Source organism: Heliconius melpomene, chromosome 20 (assembly GCF_056956725.1).
Source record: "Heliconius melpomene rosina isolate 202511_hmr_F chromosome 20, ASM5695672v1, whole genome shotgun sequence".
NCBI classification, from domain to species: domain Eukaryota; kingdom Metazoa; phylum Arthropoda; class Insecta; order Lepidoptera; family Nymphalidae; genus Heliconius; species Heliconius melpomene.
In genome coordinates this window covers 8951973-8975003 of record NC_140408.1, presented here as the reverse complement: position 1 = coordinate 8975003, position 23031 = coordinate 8951973, and the positions used below count along the sequence as shown (strand labels likewise).

The 23031-nt window shown below is 30.9% G+C and overlaps 2 protein-coding genes across 5 annotated transcripts; one reads left to right on the top strand and one right to left on the bottom strand.

Annotated features, from left to right (window-relative positions):
• Positions 1-631: 631 nt before the first annotated feature.
• Ttd14 (TRPL translocation defect 14) lies at positions 632-20640 on the top strand. 4 transcript variants are annotated; one of them, XM_085204382.1, is made up of 10 exons: positions 717-964; positions 1169-1236; positions 1527-1564; positions 1945-1982; positions 6079-6171; positions 11984-12112; positions 13739-13875; positions 17394-17941; positions 18197-18387; positions 19111-20640. In XM_085204382.1, exons 1-10 carry the CDS (start codon positions 901-903, stop codon positions 19338-19340), a joined length of 1536 nt encoding a protein of 511 aa, XP_085060508.1. In that variant the 5' UTR covers positions 717-900; the 3' UTR covers positions 19341-20640. The 4 variants fall into 4 exon arrangements, with proteins under 4 accessions (XP_085060509.1, XP_085060508.1, XP_085060510.1 ...); XM_085204384.1 differs by having other exon boundaries at positions 18921-20640; XM_085204383.1 differs by lacking the exon at positions 6079-6171 and having other exon boundaries at positions 632-964.
• LOC146527856 (uncharacterized) lies at positions 20362-22895 on the bottom strand. The gene is made up of 4 exons (XM_085204388.1): positions 22504-22895; positions 22276-22426; positions 21981-22130; positions 20362-21257 (listed from the first exon to the last, which is right to left on the bottom strand). Exons 1-4 carry the CDS (start codon positions 22563-22565, stop codon positions 21036-21038), a joined length of 585 nt encoding a protein of 194 aa, XP_085060514.1. The 5' UTR covers positions 22566-22895; the 3' UTR covers positions 20362-21035.
• Between the last annotated feature and the right edge of the window lie 136 nt (positions 22896-23031).

The following is a 23031-nucleotide window of genomic DNA, read 5'->3' as shown; positions in this document are numbered from 1 at the left end:
TATGAAAGATCGAAAGCGATAAAATATAAATAGTCTTTTTATTACTTCGAAATTAAATCTAACCTGAAGCCCAAATACTATGATCGAATCTTGAAAGTATAGTATTTACTAGACAAATAATAATATTTTTGACTGCAATAAAAAAATAGATAAATGAGTTCAAATCAAAATTGCCGTTGGTCAAGTATTAATTTCTATGAATGTAGGCTTAATGTCAAATGTGAATGTAAGGTCAAGTTTCTACTTCATAGTGACTGCTTTATTACAATTTCAAAATACTACGCCACTAACAGCTGTACGTGTGAGTTTTGAAATTATGGGTTAGAATATTTAACTGCTTAGTCTTAATAACAGTAATACAACAAGTGTAACAGTGTATTGGCTAAGGTCACAAGTTGCAATACAATTATTATTATTCGCATAGTTCCTACAGCTAAAAAAATCTGAATAGAAAATATTTTACTGTTAGAAATTAGAAGTAAAATATATTTTTAAAAAAACGGTACTAACTTACAAAACACTTGTTAACACATCAGAAGTGGATGGTAGATACAACTTATCTTATCTACGGTCTTTAAATTATGTGAAGCATGGAGCAGAGCCTGGGATTTAAGGGTATCCTTAAGCTTAAAAGAGCTTTGAATAAAGAAACCTTATTAAATAATAATCTGTAGCATACATTCATTCTGACACTCGTGTTGGCAACATTAGTTCGATTGACTATTCATTCAATTCTAATTTTCAATTCGTCTTTCATTTCTTCGCGCGCCTGTTGGGCGATGCGCAGTTTGCTGTGATGGCTCTTTATAATACTTACGTATATTTCACTTTTTTATGATATTCCCGTTCCTTGCACTTCTTCTAGTTTAATTTAGTTCTAATTTATATTTATGCGTCTAAATGCGTTTAAATAAAATGGCGAATCAATCCCAGAAAATTGTGTATAAGCTTGTACTGACTGGAGGTGAGTTATATTTTTATTATCGCTATAAATATAAATAATGTAAGAAACGGCAATATTTAATCTTCATTTCTCTTCAGAAAATACAAAAGCTTTTTAGACATATTGTACAGAAATTGAAAGATATAATAATAATAAACGTATTGCACGTGGAGACTTGGCACCATTTCATACAGTACATAATTTTACACTTTTTAACCTAAACAGGGCCTTGCGGCGGAAAAACTACGGGACAATCCCGACTTAGCACATTCTTCGAAAACTTGGGATGGAAGGTAAATATTTTTTTTGTTTATCAAGTTGAAATACTCAATTTTAATTGAGACAGATACTTCTAATCTCCCTTTAACTGTTTAAATTGTGAAATAATCAGGTAAAGTGTTACAAATTATATTTATTATATTTAAAATCGAAAAAATATCTAATGGGAAATTATTTACACTTGTAACCTATTAATATTTTGAAATTATATTTCGAAACATGAATTCTTTGTGGTGCATATTTGGTATGGTGTCTCCAAAAGGAGATCCAATAAAACATTGTTCCACATTGTGTTTATTTACAGGTGTTCCGGGTGCCGGAAACGGCTACCGTCCTCTTAAGGTATGAAATGCAGCTATCACACTCACTGAGTGTTGGTTGCATATCAATAATTTCAAAAAAACATGATATAGATTAATTACAAGACAATAATTAACATTGCTACTAATTAAATAAATTTTGTGTCACATCTCATATAATTATTGTTAATAATATTGAAGAATTAGATTTATTTCACAATGTTCAATTATTCTTATCATAATTTAATCTCAGACTTACTATTCTATTGTCATTTATTAATAGTCTAGTAATTTATTTCTCATAGTAATTATAAAAAACAAATATTCAATATAGCTCTTATATGAGATAGTTTTCTATTTCTTTTTTCAATTACATTGATAAGTAATTTGATGAATAAGGTTACTGTGTCTTTTTTATTACAGTGGTGGCATCAAGTTTGCAGATCTCAGCCCAGATGAAGGTAAGCACATTTTTTAAATTAATATATATTTTAATACAAATGGAATATTAACAATGACAATAATTGTTAAATATAATTGTATTAGTTTTAAACTTGAAAATAAACATTTTCAAGTGACATATTATCATAAGAGAGGCAGGTAAATGACATTGCTGTAGACATAGAATGATCCCAATGGAGCTTGCCAACAATACAATCATCAGAATTCACACGCCTCTGTGCCGCAAGAATAGTTTTGTTTATTTTTCTTTATTCTATATAGCAATGTGAAGGTTAGGTATAAATTCTATTTCTTTTATTGTATTATTTATATAGCTATAAATTTTCTTCAGTTGCATAACAATGAAAATTTATTGCCATTTATTTTAGCTAATTATCGTCTAATTGGCTATACTCTGTCGTATTCTTATTACAATTTTAAATTACGTTTATTTTTTTATTATTTAACTACAATCATATATCTTTGTTGAAGCGTGAATAATATTTTATAAATATAAAAAACGTTTAGTCGCCGCTTTAAACTTTTCATAATTTATGCCTAAGTTAGTAAATTTTTTTCATACGCCATATTTTTTGTCTCTTTATATAACCATTGTTTTGCGTATTTATACTTATAATAATATAATGATGAAGCATTTTTAGAAAAAAAAACATTGTTCAAACATGTTTTAGACACGCCCATCAAATTATCCATTTGAATCGCGTAAGGTAGGTCAATAAGATTTTTCACTGCCAAGTTCGAGTAAGATATAGGTAGGTGTACATAAGAGTCGTTCTCTTGGCGAATAGATTTTCGATAAATTACCTAACCATTTATACACGTCTAAATAGTATTACCGTGTTATGTAAACCGGCGATGTAGAGATAAAATAATATTGAGTAATATCTTATAATTATTTCCTTCGTTACTACTACGTTTCTATAACATGTCTTACTTTATGCGCTTGATAGTTTGTCATGGTATTTGATGAGTTGTGTTAATACCTAGCTTTTAAAACCACTCATAAACCTGCGGCTTCGCCCGCACGGTCAAATGGAAATACTGAGTGTCCTGGTAACAATGGCTGCAGGTATAATAGGTTATATCAACCTATTAATCAGCTTCAGCTTCACGCTGTATTCTGCACACAGCAGGGTAGGCAGATCCCACCTAGTGTTAAAACACTCCGTTCCCCACTTTCTGCCAAATTCTAGAGGCATTGCGTATCAACCTATTAATGTGATTTCATTTTCAAATTTCTAAACAAAATAACTTTAATTCCAATCAAAAATGTAGTTTCTGAGTTCAACCAATGTTCATCCAATATATAGTGGATGTCCAATTTCAATTATATATTATATATATAATTGTTGTACAATCCAATATAGATTATAATATATTTGTCGTCACTATTTGCGAGGCTTTGCCCCGGTCCGCTGCGTCACGTGCAACGTTTATTTTCGTTTCAGTAGCTTTCTGTTACTGGTAACTAATGAAGCTTTATCGTTGCGTGTATCTTTTTATAGTTAAGTCGTGAATACGCCAGGATGAGCCGGCGATGTCTTTGAAATACTATTTAATTTTATTATTACGTTAAACTTTGCGAAACGATTATAAGACACAAATATTAGTCATATTTCTTATTTTACGAGAAAAGCGTTCGTCTGCTAGGTTTTGATGTTGCAGAATTAGTTTTCTAAGCATAGTAGGTATTATTTATATAGCTATTAGATATAGATACTTTAGCCAATGTTTTCCCTATAGTGAAATCATTATTAAAATTTCAAAATAGCATACACAATATTACTATAAACATATTTAAAATGGTATAAATGATATCAAAGATGATCAGGTTACATAATATCGAATACTTCATAATGTTGAAATTTAAATAGAATATCTTTTATACTGATTGTAAAATTTGAGATTTGTGTTTACTTATTTTATCTAACTACTAATGGCAATGTACTAAAACGTGACACCTATTTAAAATGTGATTAAGAAGACAATGTCAATAGTTATTGCATTTGGCAGACAATCTCAGTTGCAAACGAAGTGTGTCCTCCTTTCTCTTTGTTTTTTTGCTGTTTTTTATTGAATCTAAACATACAGTTGCTTCTTCTCGTTATGCACTATATGTTGTCTAAATATAGTTGGACATACGCAAACTAACTGGCTCGTCGTCTTATCAAGCTTAACTAGCGTCAAGTTTTCAATTATTTGACCAAGTGTGTGACTGTAAAAGCAACTGGTGGTGGCTTCGATCATCACTCGAGAAAATGAAATATTTATTTAAATTTATATTTTCATTTCTTTGTTCTGGTGTCCAGGCAAAAGCGCGGCGTTGAGTTCCGCCACTCAACATGCAATGCCTCCAGAGTTCGACAGAAAATGGGAAACGGAGTGTCTCAACACTAGGTTCCCTCTGTCTACCCTTCTGTGTGCGGGATACAGCGAGAATCTAACTGACGGACTAATTTCTCTAAAATATTTTTTCTACATCGAATAAGTCCTAATTCAATAACCACACTAGGTATTTATCTAAGTACTTACTGTGCTAGTCTCGTAATAATCTATGAAACCTGTCCAATCCATTGTATGCAAGGACGGTTACGCGTATCCCGTTGAATTATCTATTTCGTATTTACATTGTTTATAAATAGATATTGATAATAATATATAGAAGGTAATCTTATGGGGCTTCACGGTTGGCCGCACGAGCTGCTCTTTGACGCAATCGGCGATCGCTTCACGGTCACGTTCATGGCGCGCATGAAAATAGTTTTAGCACATTAAATATACAAACACAGGCTGGCTGGGTATGATTGAGATACTTTGTTATGCTAATTTCAAAACAAACCATCACGAGGCAAAAACAGAAGCTACTTAGGCAGCCTAAATACTAAACTATTCTTATACTAAAATTTATTTCTTCACTAAAATTTAATCACATAGTTTTTTAAATTTATATCTTCATTTCTTCGCGCTGGTGTTGAGGCGCGGCGTTCAATTCCGCCACTACACGCAATTCCTCCAGAATTCAGCGAAAAGTGGTTAACGGAATGTCTTAACACTAGGTTCTCTCTGTCTATCCTACTGTGTGCGGGATACAGCGTGAAGCTGATTTATATATTTTATTTTACTAAATATAATCTAGATCTAAAGTAAATATTGATTTAGAATCATGTGTTAATAAGTTCCTAGGTGGTCACCGAGGTGAGAAATTGAGCCGTCAAATAATCTATAGCAATATTTCAATTACAAAAACACCTATCATAGTATCGGAAGTCACTCGAATGAACCGACTATAACTTGATTTATCCGTTTCTATATCGTCATCGTCCAATTTCAGCCGGTGTTTAATTTCCATGATCATTAAATGTATGACTCTCATTGTGATGCACGGAATGCATCTTGTTTACACCGGACGCTAGCAGCTATATGGTCAATTAAGTCTTCTAATATATGTGTTTAAGGCCGCAGTGGCGCTGTCGCACAAGCGTCTAAACGCGACCGTTATGGGTTAGATTCCCACCCATTTTCAAAATTTCTTATTAATAAGATTTCTGGGGTGGGCACCTACCACCGTTCACTTCCTACACCCATGTTCTTTGCTCCGTTAACAAACAAACGCGGCGGGGATGTGTTCCGCCACTCACGCTTCCAACATTTGGCGGAAAATGGGGAACGGAGTGTCTTAACACTAGTTCCCCTCTGCCTACCCTGCTACATGCAGGATACTGAAAAAAAATTGTTTATAAAACATTCATAATAATTTATACACACATGATAAAAGCCAACTGCTTTGATGAAAAGTACATTGAAGTTACGTTAGTCGAGCTATGTAATAAATATTCCTCTATAGTTTTTAGGTATACTTATACCATATTATGTCTGTTTTATGTTTCTGTTTTAGTATATTTGTTTAAATGACTTATAAAAATAATAACCCAGATAACACTATAGAAAATTATATTTCGTAATACTTATGGTTAGCCTTGTGCTTATTTCTTTATACAATAATTTTTCATTTTGCAATACAATTGTTCAAATATAGATCAAGTCTATGACGTGACGGTATTTGTATCGGTGTGACGCAAAATTACGTTGTTATAGCAAAAAGACCGATAGTTGTCCCCGATAAATGTCGGGGTCACTGCAAAAGGTGCACCGCCGCCGCCCTGGCCCAGGCGAGGCAAGGTGACTCTGGTGAGTGCCCGTAGACTCGCTAAATGGAAAATCGATTAGAGCTAATATACACCTATCTATGCGACGACACCAACTACCTGATAACATATTGTTTTGGACCTCATTAATACTGTCATCCGCTCATCATCATTAGGCACGTTTGGATGGGAATAGATAAAGTTCTTTAACCTTTTTTCTTTTAATTAATGGTCATATTTGCTAGTTTTATAACCTTTGTTTAGAATAGATTTAAAAATATATAATACATTTGGATTTTACGTTTCAAACAATGAAGTTTAATACTGGAGGGATGTTATACTGGAGATGTTAAGTAACAAATTAAAAGCTTATTTTAAACACGGGACGCTGGTTATATCATAATATAGATCTTTCTAGCAAACGTCATGTTCTTATGCCACGACGTGGTCAATGTCCACTTAAGCATTGCCAATAGTTTTTCATTATTTTCAGTCGACAAGTTCTCAATGACGCTCAAAGTGTAAAATACCGTTTTTATGTACTTTTAATTAAGGTTGTAGATTTGAGCTCCAACCGATGAAATATATGCATATATAAGATTTTCAGATAATTATAGAAGATGCAATAAGATATAAAATATGTATGTTCATAATATTGTTTTTTTTTTGTAATATATATTTTTATATAATTTCTACATTAGACACGAAATTCGAATGACTTTAAATTAAACGATAAACGTATTTCAACTTTGACTTTTTACTTTTCTGTAATTTGTCCTTTAACTATAGAAAATGAAAGACAAGAAGAAACGTATAACGGGGTCACGCGATATGTAAATTAAAAGAAAAGTACATTTCCCCAAATTGCCTCGCTGAAATTATATTTGTTCAGTTATTTCAAAGGGGAAAGGAAATGACGTCAGCGATATTTTTAAACTGCGATAAGTGATTTGATACTTCGCATTGCTGTCTTAAGTATTCGGGAAAAATGTTTCTTGTAAACAATAAACAAATTAATGAATGACATGACGTTCCTACTTCGTTCTAAGAGATTCAATCTAGTTTATATTTTGAGATTCAAACACATATGTATGGAACTCACGCCTCCAACTGTCTCATGGTGAATTTAGCAGATAGAGAGAGAGAGAGTTCTCCAATTTTCGCCTGTTTTTTTAATACAGCGTTTTCGGTGGCGTAGCACCCCGTTCTGAGAACCAGATTGAGGATACAGGAATATTTTTAAATATAAACGTTTTGTGTACGAGGAATTGAACTCAATCATTTCTTATGCAAATTAGACACTTTCCAAGTCCAACAGTGCCACAATAACGCCGCAAGTGATGCATTGAGAAAATATAAAAAAAAAATGTTTGGAATTTCCAAGCAGCGTACTTTTATAATAAATATAATTGTTTATTCTTGTTAGCTGATAACATGTGTGACCTATTCATAATATTCTGCGTATTCTCTTTTTTGTACTGGATTTAACCAGTTACACTGATAATTACCACCCAAAACGAATGTCATCTTTCCATACAATACTGTGTTTTTTATGAAATTAATGAATAAAGAAAAACTCACGTAAGCGTCGATTAAAATTATAAAATTTCATGCGATAAGAAAACTGTATTCAGCATAACTAACTTATCAGTTTTTATTAGAATGGACTGAAGTTAAATAACTAAGCTATTGTTCTTTCTACCATATTGTTTATAAATAAATAAAAAACTATGCTACAATCCTCTTCGAATCATTCTCTATAATCTAATATTAGTTTATAGACTCGCATTGTTTTTTTATTCATCGATAATCTCGTTAAACTTTTACAACGCATCGTCCTTGGTTTGAAAGTAATGTCTTTGACCTAACGGAATTAAATTATAATAAGGAATGAGCTACTATCGAAAAGGTTCGATCGATATCAAGTTCGATGTACTTTGTTTGGAAGTTGTTACTTTCCTCAAATCTTTTTCCGTATAAGCAAGCACCTGTATTGTTTTAAGAAGTATTACATTTTGATTTTCATATATTTGTAATACGTTGATATATAAATATAGCTTTTTTCAGCTTTACGCTGTATCATGTATGTAGAAGGGAGAGAGGAAGAAAATGTTAGTAAATAATAATTCATTCCCCTGAATGGGAATAGAACCCGCAACCGTCGCGTTGTACTGTTACGCCACGATACCCTCAAATCAAATCACAAAATATCTCCTATAGAGTAATAAAAATAATAATATTTCTTTGTTATTGCCAGAATCTAATAAGAAATACACACTTGAGTTAAGAAAATATGGATAATTTTATTACTTACTGATAAACGTTATCAGGAAAATATAAAAGGATTTATGTAACGTATAGAACTATAGAGCAATAGCAAATGTTTACATAACGCCGTATATCATCTAGTCGCTAGAGTTAAACTCACAACCATAACAATGGTAGGTGTCTTATCAAGTTCACGGCTAGCTGTTCTTATCGTCCGCTGTCAGCCGTGACTAAAAAAATTATACCTAATATACGCATATACAATACTAGCCGACGCGCGCAGCTTCGCTTGCGTATTTAAGGGTGAATTCTAATAACCCATGAAACATGTGTTCAATGAAATATTTTTAAGAGTCTAAATGTCAAATTTTATAAAAATCGGTGGCGATTTAAGAATTTTCCCATACAAACTTTCAACCCCTTATTTGCACCTTTAGGGGGTGAATTCTAGAAAACCATGAAACATGTGTTTAATTATATACGTTTAAGAGTCTGAATTTCAAATTTTATAAAAATTGGGGACGATTTAAAAAAAACCTATACAAACTTTCAACCCCATATTTGCACCCTTAGGGAGAGAATTCTAGAAAACAATGAAACACGTGTTCAAATAAATACTTTTAAAAATCTAAATTTCAAATTTTATAAAAATCGGTGCCGATTTAATTTTTTTCCATACAAACTTTGAACCCCTATTTCACCCCTTTAGGGTTAAAATTTTTCAAAATCCCTTCTTAGTGGATGTCCAGATTACAAAAGCAAACTTTTGTCCAAATTTCACGTTTCTACGCACAGCGGTTACGGCTGTGCGTGCGTCTTACCTCAGTCAGTGAGGACAAGTCCTTTTATATATATAGAAGATAGCCGCGTAGATTTTTATGTTATAAAGTTTATTATGGGGAAATACTATGAGTCAGTCAAATTTATTACATGTAATATATTTAAATGAAAATCCTAGTTTGTAGAGTTAAATTTGATTTAGATTAGGTTAAACTCATTTAATATGACTGTTTCTCTAAAAAACGTTATAAAATAAAGTAATTTATATTAATTTATTAAAGAGAAATATATGTTGAAAGATCTTGGAATAAATTGTTATGAATATTATGTGTAAATAAAATTATAATCTTTATTGTTCAATCAATTGATATTTATCCGTCTTTATTACGCTAGAGAGCATTTCCCTGGTTTTTCCTTCATTACTTATATTTGTGCAATAGCAGGTGGTAGGTGCCCAACGCCACGCTGTCTGCTCTCGTTTTGGTCAAAAACCATTGCGTTCAATATAAATATGCTCCGGTTTCTCCAACCGGCTTCAAATAATACGGTTAGATATATATATAAATATATTAAAATTATTTGGTCATAAATCATAGTTGATAACCTCATAATTAAATTGACATATCCAGAGGGCCTTAGCTCTCAATCTAAACGTAATAAATACGTACGTAATATATATTATTTAGCATGATTTTCATAATTTATACTAATAAAAGCGTATACGTCATACCATAAAGCAGCCACAAGCTGTTATAACAATAGAAGAAGCCGTAAAACTGGTTTAGTAGCGACTTTATTACGTTTGTTCATAGTGATGGGAAGCAAATGTTTCCGAAGGCCTCGGTGAAATGATTGAAATTGAATGAACAGCTAGCTACTCTAGTCTGCTAAGGTAAAATTATTGAATAGAAAGTAATTCGAAATATTGATAAGGCCACGAACTTTCTAAATTATATTAAATTAGTATGAATCTCATTTTTAGGCCCCTTTAAAACATCGATATAACATTTAATAATTTACAATTTTACTAATGAATAAAAATAAAATAGAAATAATTGTGTAAGCAATGATTAATATTTTTACAAAAAAATGTGAAACATTTAACAAGCTTTCCATGGCCACGATTATTCCCAGTATAATTTGCAAGGTTTTTATCCATTTAGTTTCATTTCAATTATGCCTTACATTTTTTGCCTGTCCTAGTTTCCGTGGTGACAGAGATTTCCTTCCTCATATTCTAAAAAATGCACACTTTGTACCTACTGTGGTCATTGGCACTCTGAAAATAAAACTGAAGTAGTGACGCCATGGTCAGTCACTACGCAGTAGGTGCTCGGTGTATGCGGCGACTTATGTTTGATATAATAACCGGTCTATAAATAGACCAGATTCATAAAAAATAAGTTAAGTGTTTAATAAAAAACATTTCTTATAATGCCTTCCAACTTCTGAAACACAATCACCGCAACCAGATATTATTGTTGACGCTGTAACAATAATAGTATCGACTTACGGTAACAGGATAAGGCTAGAATTGTAATAAATACTTAATATTAGTAACGCAATTAAATTTGCTATTCCTCTTTTTCATATAGCTATGAATAGTTATTTAAAAACCACACTTAAGTTGATATTATTTTAATGAGAGATTTAAAGTTTTAAATACCTACATATTATATACTTTTTATGTTAATTAAGAGATAATAAAAAGTAATGTCAGTAATATATTTAACTATTAGTGTCTGCGCTAAAAAACCTTGTCTAGATTTTATTTGGGACATGAAATACTTCTGTCATCTTCGACCTTTGTCTCGTGTGTTAAGATAAATTAATTTTGCAGTCGACGACTGAATATATATCATATAGAAATAATATTATAAGCATATCTTAAAGGTTGACAGTGTTTTTTTTTTAATATTAAACTTATATAAATTATATTTATTCATTATTTCGTATTTATAAATGACAGTAATATTAAAAACAATTCGATGTAATTTGTATAAAATTGTTTTGTTTTTTTTTCTTTTCTATTTTAATTTTATTTTCATATATTCTTTTACACAACTGCGTCAGTTTTGAGAGCTATCGAGAAAGGCTAGAGGAACTTTCTTTAAAAGTTTTGTGTATTGTAGTTTGCATTAAAATTTGTGAAATATTTAGGTAGGTACTTATACAACCATTACCAGTTTTTTTTACAAAAATTTGGCATATTAAACCATAAATTTATCTCAACATAATAACCTCTCAGGATAAAAATATATTAATAATTAAAATATTTATTGGCTTTGCTCCAAATCGGGGGATGTTAGAAAAATAAGTTACTTCATTATTCTAGCTGAGTAGATTAGTTTTAGTGCTCGGTGGATCGTTTAATATGGTGCAATTCTGTGTCATCTTATATTATATTTATGTATATTAATGCAGTATACTTTATACATATTTATAATGCAACATATTTGCCTAATATTATAATACAAATGTACTCGCCAAGTGTCTTGATTGTCGCTATGTTTATATACATTGTAGGTTCTATCCCCACTGAATTGCGAGTGAATATGGAAATTATTTGGGACTTCGTTGGCTGGTATATCAAAGGGCAGGCGATACTGGGTTCAATTCTTTAGCACGTTAGTTATTTTATATGATTGGGAAGTCGACAATGAATAACAAATCCTTCTACCTGACTTACTCCGCATTAAAACCGTATATAATTGAATTTATAATTATAAGCTCAGACGTCCATATTGTATTTAATGCTCTCGTCGTTTAATAAAAAAATGAAATTTTAAAATGTTTTGTTGTTGCAGCGATTAAGTTCCAGGAGAACTTACTGAAGACCATGATTCAGATAGAGAACACTTTCTTTGAACTGGGGCGAACTTGCCAACGGAATTGCCTCATTATATGCGACCGAGGAGCCATGGACGCTAGTGCATGTAAGTTTACCTATATTAAAATATCTTAAACTTTTTGATTCACAAAACGTAGTAGTTGTTTTATACTTTAGTTTTAAGAAATAAATTTAAAATATAGCCGAATATTTTTAACATTTGTATACTAAAGTGTTTTACCAATTTATAGTAATATATAGTATCCTCCTATAACCCCTCAAATGCCAAACTTATAAGCGATCTATTTCTCCCTATTAAACTTTCTACCAATTTTATACTTTAAAAAAACAAAACTTAAATATAAAATATAGACATAAAACTTTTCAATTCCTTCAGAATTTGGCAGAAAGTGGGGGTCGGAGTGTCTTAAAGTGTTAAGGTTCCCTCTCTTCTGTGTGCGGGATACAGCGTAAAGCCGAAAACTTTCATAGTATTAGTACTGCATATAGACCATTTTACATTAACCACAATACGTGACATTGCAATAGTTACATTATTTTTTGTTTTTAATAAGGCGTAATACTTATATTGTGAAAAACAAAGAAACGATATCTAGGTATGTGTAAAAGTCTCTCCGATGTCCTTGCATCATAGATAAATGTCATTTGTAAACAAATATGTATATAGTAAACACTTTGAAGACACATGAAATATCCGTATAAAATTATTTTTTCAAAATGTCATTGAGTACATATCTTCATATATTTATAGTATGTACTCTTTTAGGACAATTTTGAGGGGGCCCAAATATTATTTATTATTATATTAAAATATACTGTAACTACTGCAAGTCATACTAATTTTGTTGTTAACAATTATTGGTACCATTTGAATAGATATGCTGCACTTGAAATCCTTAGATATTTTATAAACATTTAGTTGAAATCAAACAGGATGACACTATTGTATGTTTCTTGTAAGTTTGCAATGGTAGCAGAATAACTTCCTTACTAATGTCAAACGAAGTTTAAAGAAAAAAACATAAATAATGTTTGAAATATTATATCAAAGGGGCACAAGGATGTGACTGTACGTGACGGTTGTGGATTCGATCCCCATTAGGGCAATGAATTGTTATTTATTAATATTTTCATCGTTGCCGTGCCAAAGTCCGGCGTTTAGTTCCGCCAATCAACACGCAATGCCTTAAAAAATTCGGCGGAAAGTGGGGAACTAAATGTTTTAACATTAGGTTGTTATGAAAACCTAAGTTTTCTAGCTTCCAAGTTAGTAGAAAACCTTTTAAGATGATTATAAAATGCTATTAACTAAATGACTAACGATAAAGTTGTTTTCTATTGAGACCAGCTACAAAATAGAGTAATAAGGCTTAGTGTTTTTACTATTAAGTAAGTTATATTTCTGAAATACGTTCAGTCATATTAAGTATAATATTATTTTGATGATATCTGTCGACGTTTTTATTGTTATTTAACAAAACATTCGACAAAAAATAGGTTTTTTATTAATATATTAGTCATAAATTTTGATGGCAGAATGAAAAAATTCCTAGTAAACGCTCTTTTAAATATTATGTAAAAAAGTTTTATTGTCATGTTAGTAAAAATTAAAATTTTAACATTGAAAGCAACGACTTCATTGTGTTATCAAAACGGCCTTATCTTAAAAATTTTCTAGCAATGGCTAAGTAATTTTTCGTTTAAATTCTAGTTATATCCAAGGAGAAATGGGAGGCGATGCTGCTCGCAAACAACTGGAACAGCGTTGAGTTGCGCGACAATAGATACAATCACATCGTGCATATGGTGTCTGCTGCAAATGGAGCTGAGGACTTTTACTCTACTGAAGTGAGTATATTTTTATATTCATTTTTTTAATTTTTTTTCGTTACATACTCAAAAGGTTAGCTTAATATTCTTACAAAAATAATAACAGTATTAAATACAAATATATGTTTCATTTATTATTTAAATTTATTGGATGTTAGAACTGAATGCTACACTTTAACTCTATTCCTCCATGTAGGAAAAACCTCTATGTTTATAAATAGTGTATGTATATAAGTAGACTTAGTTGCAACCACAACCTATTCCTCTGACTGTAAATTAAGACACATATGTGTCTTATCATCTTTCAATAAATAATTCTTGGTTCTATTATACTTGCCATGCCACTTTTTATCTCACATTACAGGAAATAAATTTCATTGAATTAAACATTTTCAACTTGACATTGTAAATAGAACTTCCTGAAAATAACTTTTAAAGAAGATTAAATTTCTACGAAAAATTATTATTATTTATTTTTATAATTAAACTATTTATTTATTATTCATGTATTATTAGAATATAATTATGTATTTATTTATTTTGGTTTAAACTTGTATCAATGATATTATTAACAATTCTAATTAATAATATATTAATTTAAATTATGCATTATATATTATACATATCTCTGTTAATATTAATTAATGTCAATATACAAATGAGAAAGTTGAAATATTTCTCTAATTAGAAAATAAAATTATTTTGGTCTTGAGAAAACTTTGAATGATATGAAATATGAATAATTTGGACCTTATTCCCAAAATATTAATATATAAGTGTTAAAAGTGTTTTGACTAGTCCTTTTAATAAGGTTTTAATAAGAGATGAAATAACCATTCTTTAAACTGTCTTATATAAACAAATTAAGTACCTATTCAATTACTACACAAAGACGTTATGTAGGATTGTATGACGCATTTATCACTTATCATACGTTAGCTCTTCTTACCTACTATCTTTCATATAATATATACATATATTTTTATTCCTTATCTGTATCTTATAGTCATCATTTGTAAAAATAACATATAGTAAGTAGAACAAATAACATATACAAATTAATAAATAAACCCTGAGCGATACCGTTACCGGCGAAATTTAGATATATATATATATATTAAGTTAGACAAAGCACAGCCACCTACCAGTGAAGGTATAAAAAAAAAACTTGTAAAATTGAAAAAGGTATTAAAAGTGGAATATACAGAGTTGATTAGTTTTGTCATATCCTAACTTCCTTTCCTAAAATAATATAATTCTCCACATATTATAAAAAATATAATTTATATACGCAGTCGGTAAATAAAACGAATCTACAATATACTAGTGACCCAAACGCGGCTACGCCCGCTTTAACTTGTTATATTATAGCAAAATTATACAAAATCTTTACACAAATCGTAGTCTGCTTTATTTTGATGTATAAGCTATGTTACTATTAAGTTTCATCTAAATCCGTTTAGGACTCTTCAAATTTATATAATTATAATAATTAATTTTAAATTTATATTGTTAGTGAAATTTGCCTATTACAATTTTGTATTAAGAATGTATTATATATAATTTGAAATGTTTAGGTGTATTTGGCAAGCTCATTAATATAGCTTATGTCCAGTTTTATAATGACCAGATGTTAGGATTATAGCCGTTGTATTAAAATGTTATAAATACACTACAATACTATAAATGTGGATATGCTTAAAATTTAAAAACATACATCATTGAAAAAATTTAACTCTTTTTAAATAAATATTAAAGGAGTATAACTATGTTTTCAAAAATTGAACTTAATATTATTTTTATACATTTATTTTATATGGAAATTTAATAACTCAGCGTGTTTTCATCTATTCTAGAAAAAGAATTGAATAAAGTAGCAGATTACAATTGATCTGAAAAGTAGTTTCATATCGTGTTTTATAAACCTGTTTACTTGTATAATGATAAAGAAATAGTAATCTTTTTTTTTCAGAAAATGGATCTATATGATCCATTCCATCAAATTAATTTATTACAAACCTAAAATTCTTACAAATAGACATATTGTTTCGACTATTCAAATGTCCGTCATCAATTATTCCTAAGTCTAGCGGTGCATTAAATCGACGCCTCGAAGTTACACTGCTGACACCTATTTGGCTCACGTTCAATTTTTGAAATGTACTAAAAGGTTTTATTTATAATTATTTTTATTTTTGCATTTTCCGCATTTAGTTTTTGCAGGGAAAATTGAGTGTCATAAGACATTCCGTTTTTCATCTTTTGGCAAATTTCAATCACATTGTGTGTGTTGTTATTATAATAGTTTTTATATGAACATTCCCCTAATCGAGAATTAAAACGTGTTACACATCTACATTGATAATTTCACACTGTGATGATTTAGTGATTGCACACTTCCTTGTGTGATCAATCATTTCTGAAATAAATCACCATTTTTTTATAGTATTTATAGTTAATAAGAAACTGTTAATGACAAAGACTCACACAATAAAATTATTAAATATTAAATGGTAATTCTTTTAATATATACTATACATAGATTCAGGAAACATTGTATTCTTAATTTACTCATGATTTATAACGTGACTAACCTATTTAATTATATCTCCATTAATGGCGTACGGTGACTGCTATCTTGCCATTTATATAAATGACACTATTATTTTTATATTGAAAGGAAATGGAAAACGTATTATTATTAGTATGACTAAGATAATTTTTTTGTATGAAGTAGGTGGTAGTAGATTCGATTTTTGCCTTTGTATTTAAAATATTAGATAACTTTCGATAGACACCGGATCGATAGGATGCTAAATTTTGTCTGTGTAACACACAAATTACAAGAAATGCGTACATTTAACACGGCAAAGATAAGATTAATAGAAAAACAAAATAATAACAGTTTTAAGAATATTTAAAAAATTATGTATGTCATAACCCCGATCTGGTTTTTGTCTGTTTACTAAAAGATATTATATCTTTATCACGAAGATGGATATATTTATAGGGCTTAGTACTATCTAGCAACTCAGTCGACGCACTGGCCGAGTGCCAATCCAACATACAATATTATTATCGGATACGTGACAGTCAACGAATGATTGATGCCTTATATTATAATATGTTTTTATATATTTTGAGATTTTGTTATTTTTATCTTGCGTAATAATTGATAAAACAATACTGTCATAATGTTGGGAAAACAATGTAATAAGCTTAGCAGATATGAAGATAACTGAAGAAATTATCATAATAGAAATATATATTATGCTTGTAATGTAGTTAGTCTATATTTATAAAAAAAACTTAGGACTTAAATTATTACTAGCCACCTACTCAAATTTCAACGTTAAACTTACAGTAAACGCAATAGTTGTGGGTTAGGAATAATGGATACGAATGAATAATTTCCTGTTCTGGTCAGCTAGCAGCGTTGAGTTCCGCAAATTAACACGTAATGTCTCTTGTCTCTGGACAAAATGTCTGTCTTTTTCTCCTTGGTACATTAGGCTAAAATATGTGATTTGTTTCAGGATCACGCGTGTCGCTCTGAAGGCGTCGAAATGGCGCGCGAGCTGGACTACAACGCGGCCGCCGCGTGGATAGGACACCCGTACTTCGACGTGATCGACAATTCCACAGATTTCGATAAAAAGATGAACCGCCTCATAGCTTGTGTGTGTCAACGCGTCGGCCTCGACACTGGCGACCGGCTCAATGTCAACTCCAAGAAAAGGAAGTTCCTCGTCAAATCCCCCCTACTCCCCGATACGGAGTTTCCGCCGTTCCAAGACTTCGACGTTGTTCACAATTACTTGCAAAGTGATTTCCGTAAAGCGCAGGTCAGGTTGCGTAAACGCGGACAGAAGGGACACTGGTCGTACATCCACACTGTACGCAAGTTTCATCCCACCAATGGACAATCGGTAGAAGTTCGTACGCAATTAACGCACCGGGACTATCTAAATATGCTTCCGCAACGCGACGATGCCCATTTCACAATATTCAAGAAACGTCGTTGCTTCATATACAACAATCAGTACTACCAGCTCGATATTTACAGGCAGCCCACGCATCCCAGGTGATTTTTTTAAATATTTTAAATCTTTCTTACTACTTATATTTTATATATTTCAGTATATATGTATCTATGTATATATTCTTAAATATAAATTCGTAATGAAGTATGTTTTTTGGTATTTATTTTAAACCTTTATCTATATTATTTGTATTTATTATGGTGGTGGGATAATGTTAAGGTAATTAAATGAAATGAACGTATTATACATAATTATTATAAAATGAATATATTAAAATGTTTATTTCAATATTTCAGATGTCGTGGCTTAGTGTTGCTTGAAACGTACAGTGCCGCGTACGATCAAAACGCATTATTAGCTTCCTTGCCAAAGTTCCTAGCTATTGAGAAAGAGGTGACTGGTGATCCAGCATATTCTATGTACAATCTATCTTTGAAAGAAGATTGGAAGACCTCCACTAAGTATTATGCGGGCTCAGATAACAATGGTAAGCCATTTTGTCATTGCCACAATGTAAGCACTTAAGCCTTTTAATCTTTGTTTACATTTACTTAAATTCTCTATTCTGTCTTTTCTTAAAAATAACTTCTTATGGGGCTACTAATAACACCTTATCAATAAAAGATATCAATTAAAAAATTATTGTTGCCCCAAAATATATACACACTATTTCAAAATTAAAAATTTGTGCATGAAATTCTATTTTTAAATGCTAAATTATGAAAAATTTCACCACAAATTTAATTTCCCTCTGTCTCTGTGCATGTATATTTTATTGTTTACTGTTCTGTACGACTGGCGTAATTGTGTTTGACAGTTAGAATAAACAAGTTCTCCCTATTAGTTATGTAGAGGATTTCGCTAATTATGATTAGTTGTATTATTTTAGTTTGTGTTAGTGTTGTGTTAGTGTCACACCGGTGTTATGCACTCATCCGTGTGTAAATGTTACAAGCTCCTACCCGTAGACCCGTTGCCGGGACGCATTCTTCGAGGATTAAAAATGAAATAACTTTCCAGATGCGAAAGCCGTCATTCTGGGACATTCGTACTCTGATCTAGTTACAACTGACACTACCAGCAGTAGCGACTAATCTCGTCAAGAATGTCGGACTAACACTGTAGTTTATTCTAGCGACTAACACTATTACGCCAGAGTCGGTCCGCTAACGCTCTCTAGTCGTATATATCGTCTGTTTTCGTTTATCAGGGCCAGTAAAATGTATAAGTAACGGTCATAGTGAGAAAATGAACGGTCACTCCAATAAGATAAATGGTCACGCTGAAAAGTTGAACGGTCACGACGGCGAGGTGAACGCGCACGCCGGCCTCAAGATGGCGGCCGCGTGTCGCCCGCGCGCGCCGCACCACGCTCACCACCCCCACCACGCCATGCCGCGCTCACCCAACATACCCAAGAAAGAAGCCCTTAAAGTATAAACTGTAAACAATGTTTACGTGTAATGTTCTATATTTCGTTCGTTAAATACAAAAGTGGCATAATTCAATATTTATTAAAATCAACATTATTAGCTCAAACGAGTCAACATTATTTATTTTATATGGATGAAAGACCCTATCAAATAATGCCAAAATGTATTATATAACGGCAATGTTGTTTTTCAATTTTGTAATTCACCGTCTGGATAAACCTTTTATAACATAATATCAAAAGGAGGCATTATATGACGGATGTGTTGTTTTAGAATTCACCATAATTTTTTTGACTAGATAAATGTCACTTTGCTATTTAACCGACGATTTATCAAATTCCATTTTGTAACTAATTTCTGCATACACCACACTCTTTAAACGTGAGCGATCTCCAATCTCACACTTGAGTTTTGTATTTCTTTTAATAAAGATGTCGCCAGATAGAGCAACTAACTATTTTTATAGTATTTCTTAACTTAATATTTTTCATATAGAACACGCGTCTATTGAAATACACCAATAAAATGGTAAATATTAATATTGTTTGTGCCTTTTATATATTCATACAGTATTGAGTAATGATATATGTTTACTTATGTAGTACTTAATAGATTGCAATGTTATTATTATAAATTAATGATCGCCGCATGCTTAGATTTACTTAGTGACGTATATAAGAAATCGTGACGAGGCATTTGTAATAGGCTATATTTTAATTATAAAAATGTTAAAATTAAATATTACACGTGGAATTATAACTATCTTGATGTTGTGTCGTGACTTTGTGATTCCTCACTTTGTCCTCAATATTTACTTACGTTGTAGAGTAGTGGGCTTTGTGTGAATCTATGAACACACACAAACTACTTTTTTTTTCTATAGAAATTGTAAGTTTCATAATAGCTATGTGCTTATAAGTGAAATTTCTAATAATTCACGAAAATATTTGTCTACACCAGTATAAATGATATCTGAGGGATCTGCGGTGGGAAGCTACGAAACTTATTGAGTTATCCAGCAAGTCACAGGGAGTAGCATTGTTTAATGGCTGTGCTATATGAAGTTATTTCTAATTATAGCTATTTCAACTAGCTAAATGTTGGTAAAATAATTTTTAAAAGGTTGCATTCAATAAGATAACAATTGTAATGCAAATGTACTGAAGCTTACATAGTAAGTTCAATGCTATGATATTTTTAGACAGAAATTATTTTTGTGCAACCTTAGTTTTTGAACAAAATCTCAAAATTGCATGTTTTGTACCTCTTAGCACTCATTCTTGAATAAAGATAACGTGCGCCTGAAACATAGTTTTAATTTTTATCCTTTTTTTAAATAATTTTTATTAGTCATACATACTACTAATTATAAAATGTAATAAATATTGTAGGTTTATTTTAAGGACTATTTTAAATGTCCGATCCGGCAATATTGTGGATACTCATATCACATAAACTAAACCCCTTTTCATGAAATTCGGGAAAGTTGGATGACATAATAAAGTTGTGGTAAAATAATCAACAAACATTTTTAGCATATTTGTAATTTCTTTGTAATAATATTTTTTATGTTAACATAAGAATAATACTAGTGTTTCAAAAATAATTTTAGGATATCACAATATTTATTAATCAATAGAATAAAGTATGATTCAAAGTAAAGAAATGATTCACATCGAAGGAAAAAAATCAAAATACCTTTTTATAGTTTCTTGACTGTATTATCTTTAATTTTTTGTTCTTGATACATTTTAAGGACCTTTTTACCTGGTACTAGACCCTTAGATAAGCCTGGTCTTCTTTTCTTGCCTGGTTTCTCTTCCCAATAATCATCATCTGTTGGTAATGATGACTCCAGTATAACTTGAGGAGGTGGTGTAGAAGTCATAGTACCAGCTCCTTCACACACTATATGGATTAATTTCTAAAAAATAATAAAATATTTAATTATACAATCATTTCATAGCAATTCTTACAAAAAAAATGTTTGTCCAATGCCATTATAGGATATGTTGACCTTTGGGTACAAATAAAGGGATTAGCAGGATTATTGTTTTACCATGTAAGCCTTTTTAATCAACTCACAACAACAACAAATCACAATTCCCTTCACTAGAAGGGCTAGTGACAAAAAAATAGGTGAAATTTAAAATGAGCTTCACACTATCCTGCCCACAGCAGGCTAGGCAAGGGAACCAAGTGCTAAGACACTACCACTTTCAGAGGCATTCTGGAGGCATTGCATGTTGAGAGGTGGAACTCAATGCTATACTTTTTATCTTGACACCTACATATAACTTTAAATAAATATTTCATTTCTTCAAGTGGGAACCCACAACCAATTGTTTATTCACACTTAGTACCTCTGCACCATGACTGGCACATAAAGGCATTATAAACCTGATGAGAAAGATTCATTACCTATGGGGCTCAGTAGGAAAATGTAACATACTATAATATAACTATATAGTAGTTGTTATATGTATATGATTATTTACAGGCCATTATGGGCACCCATAATGACTCCGCTATGTACCCTTATAGTAAAGATGAAACAGTTCATATCATTTTCAAATGTTAGTAATTATTAAAAATTTATATATTTAGAAATATTTTAATAATTATACTAAATATGATAAAATATTACCTGTTTATCAGCCTCTAATTCTTCATTAGTCTTTTGGATATCAGAGTCATGAGCATATTTGCAGTTATGGCCAAACCGACATTTGCCTTTCCTGTAGTTCCAGCATATCTTCTTGCCATTGATCATCTGTGTATTGTCTTTACCTGGAACCTATACATTCAAGGCCTATGTACTTGACGATAATATATAATATTGGATTCAATATAGTGCAAACTAGTTTTTTTTTCAAATATTTAAAGACAATAAAATCTAGAGAAAAATTAAAGGAAAATTATAATAGAAAGTTAACATATACCATTTTTACGTGTTTTTCTAATATTGCAGCTTTTGCTAACTCTGCTTGAACAAATGGATTTGAAAACACCGATGTATTGAGGCTGTTTTCGCCTAAGGCAGGCTTTGGTAATTTCGGTTTTTCGTCATCCTTTTGGTCCTCGGCCTTTTCTCTATAAAAAATTATATAATATTTACACAAACATAATGATTTCAAGTTAAGTAAATTTCCTAAATGTTGTTTTGTTACCTTTCCTCATCACTGCTCTCTTCTGTGCTTGAAGATGAACCGTAGTCCAACAGGGCATTCATATTTTTTGTATAGGAAAAACTAAGAAGAGATATTTTCTTAAATAGATTTTTGAATGTATCTGGATTTACTTTACATGAGTAAATAAATATTTTAATTATTAGTACTTTTCTATAAAAGCCAATAAGCCAGTCAAATTTTAATTACTTGTCAAAAGTCAATTGTCAAAAAAATATGTTTCTTCATTCTTGGTATTCGTTTTACCACAGATGATATATATGACCTTGCCCTTATAATCTGAAGGGTGTTACATAACATAATGCCCTTGGTGCACTTCAGAGTTAAATTGTTTCAAGCTGCAAACAATCAACTAAAAAAACTTATTTAAAGATACTTATTAAAGATAAAGATATGCAGCACTAGCTAACGTAAAGCTCTGCTTCGTAGTAATATAATGTGATAAATAAGGATATACCGTATATATGTATTGCTCACAACAATTTCTGTATGTAAATTATAAAGCCTATA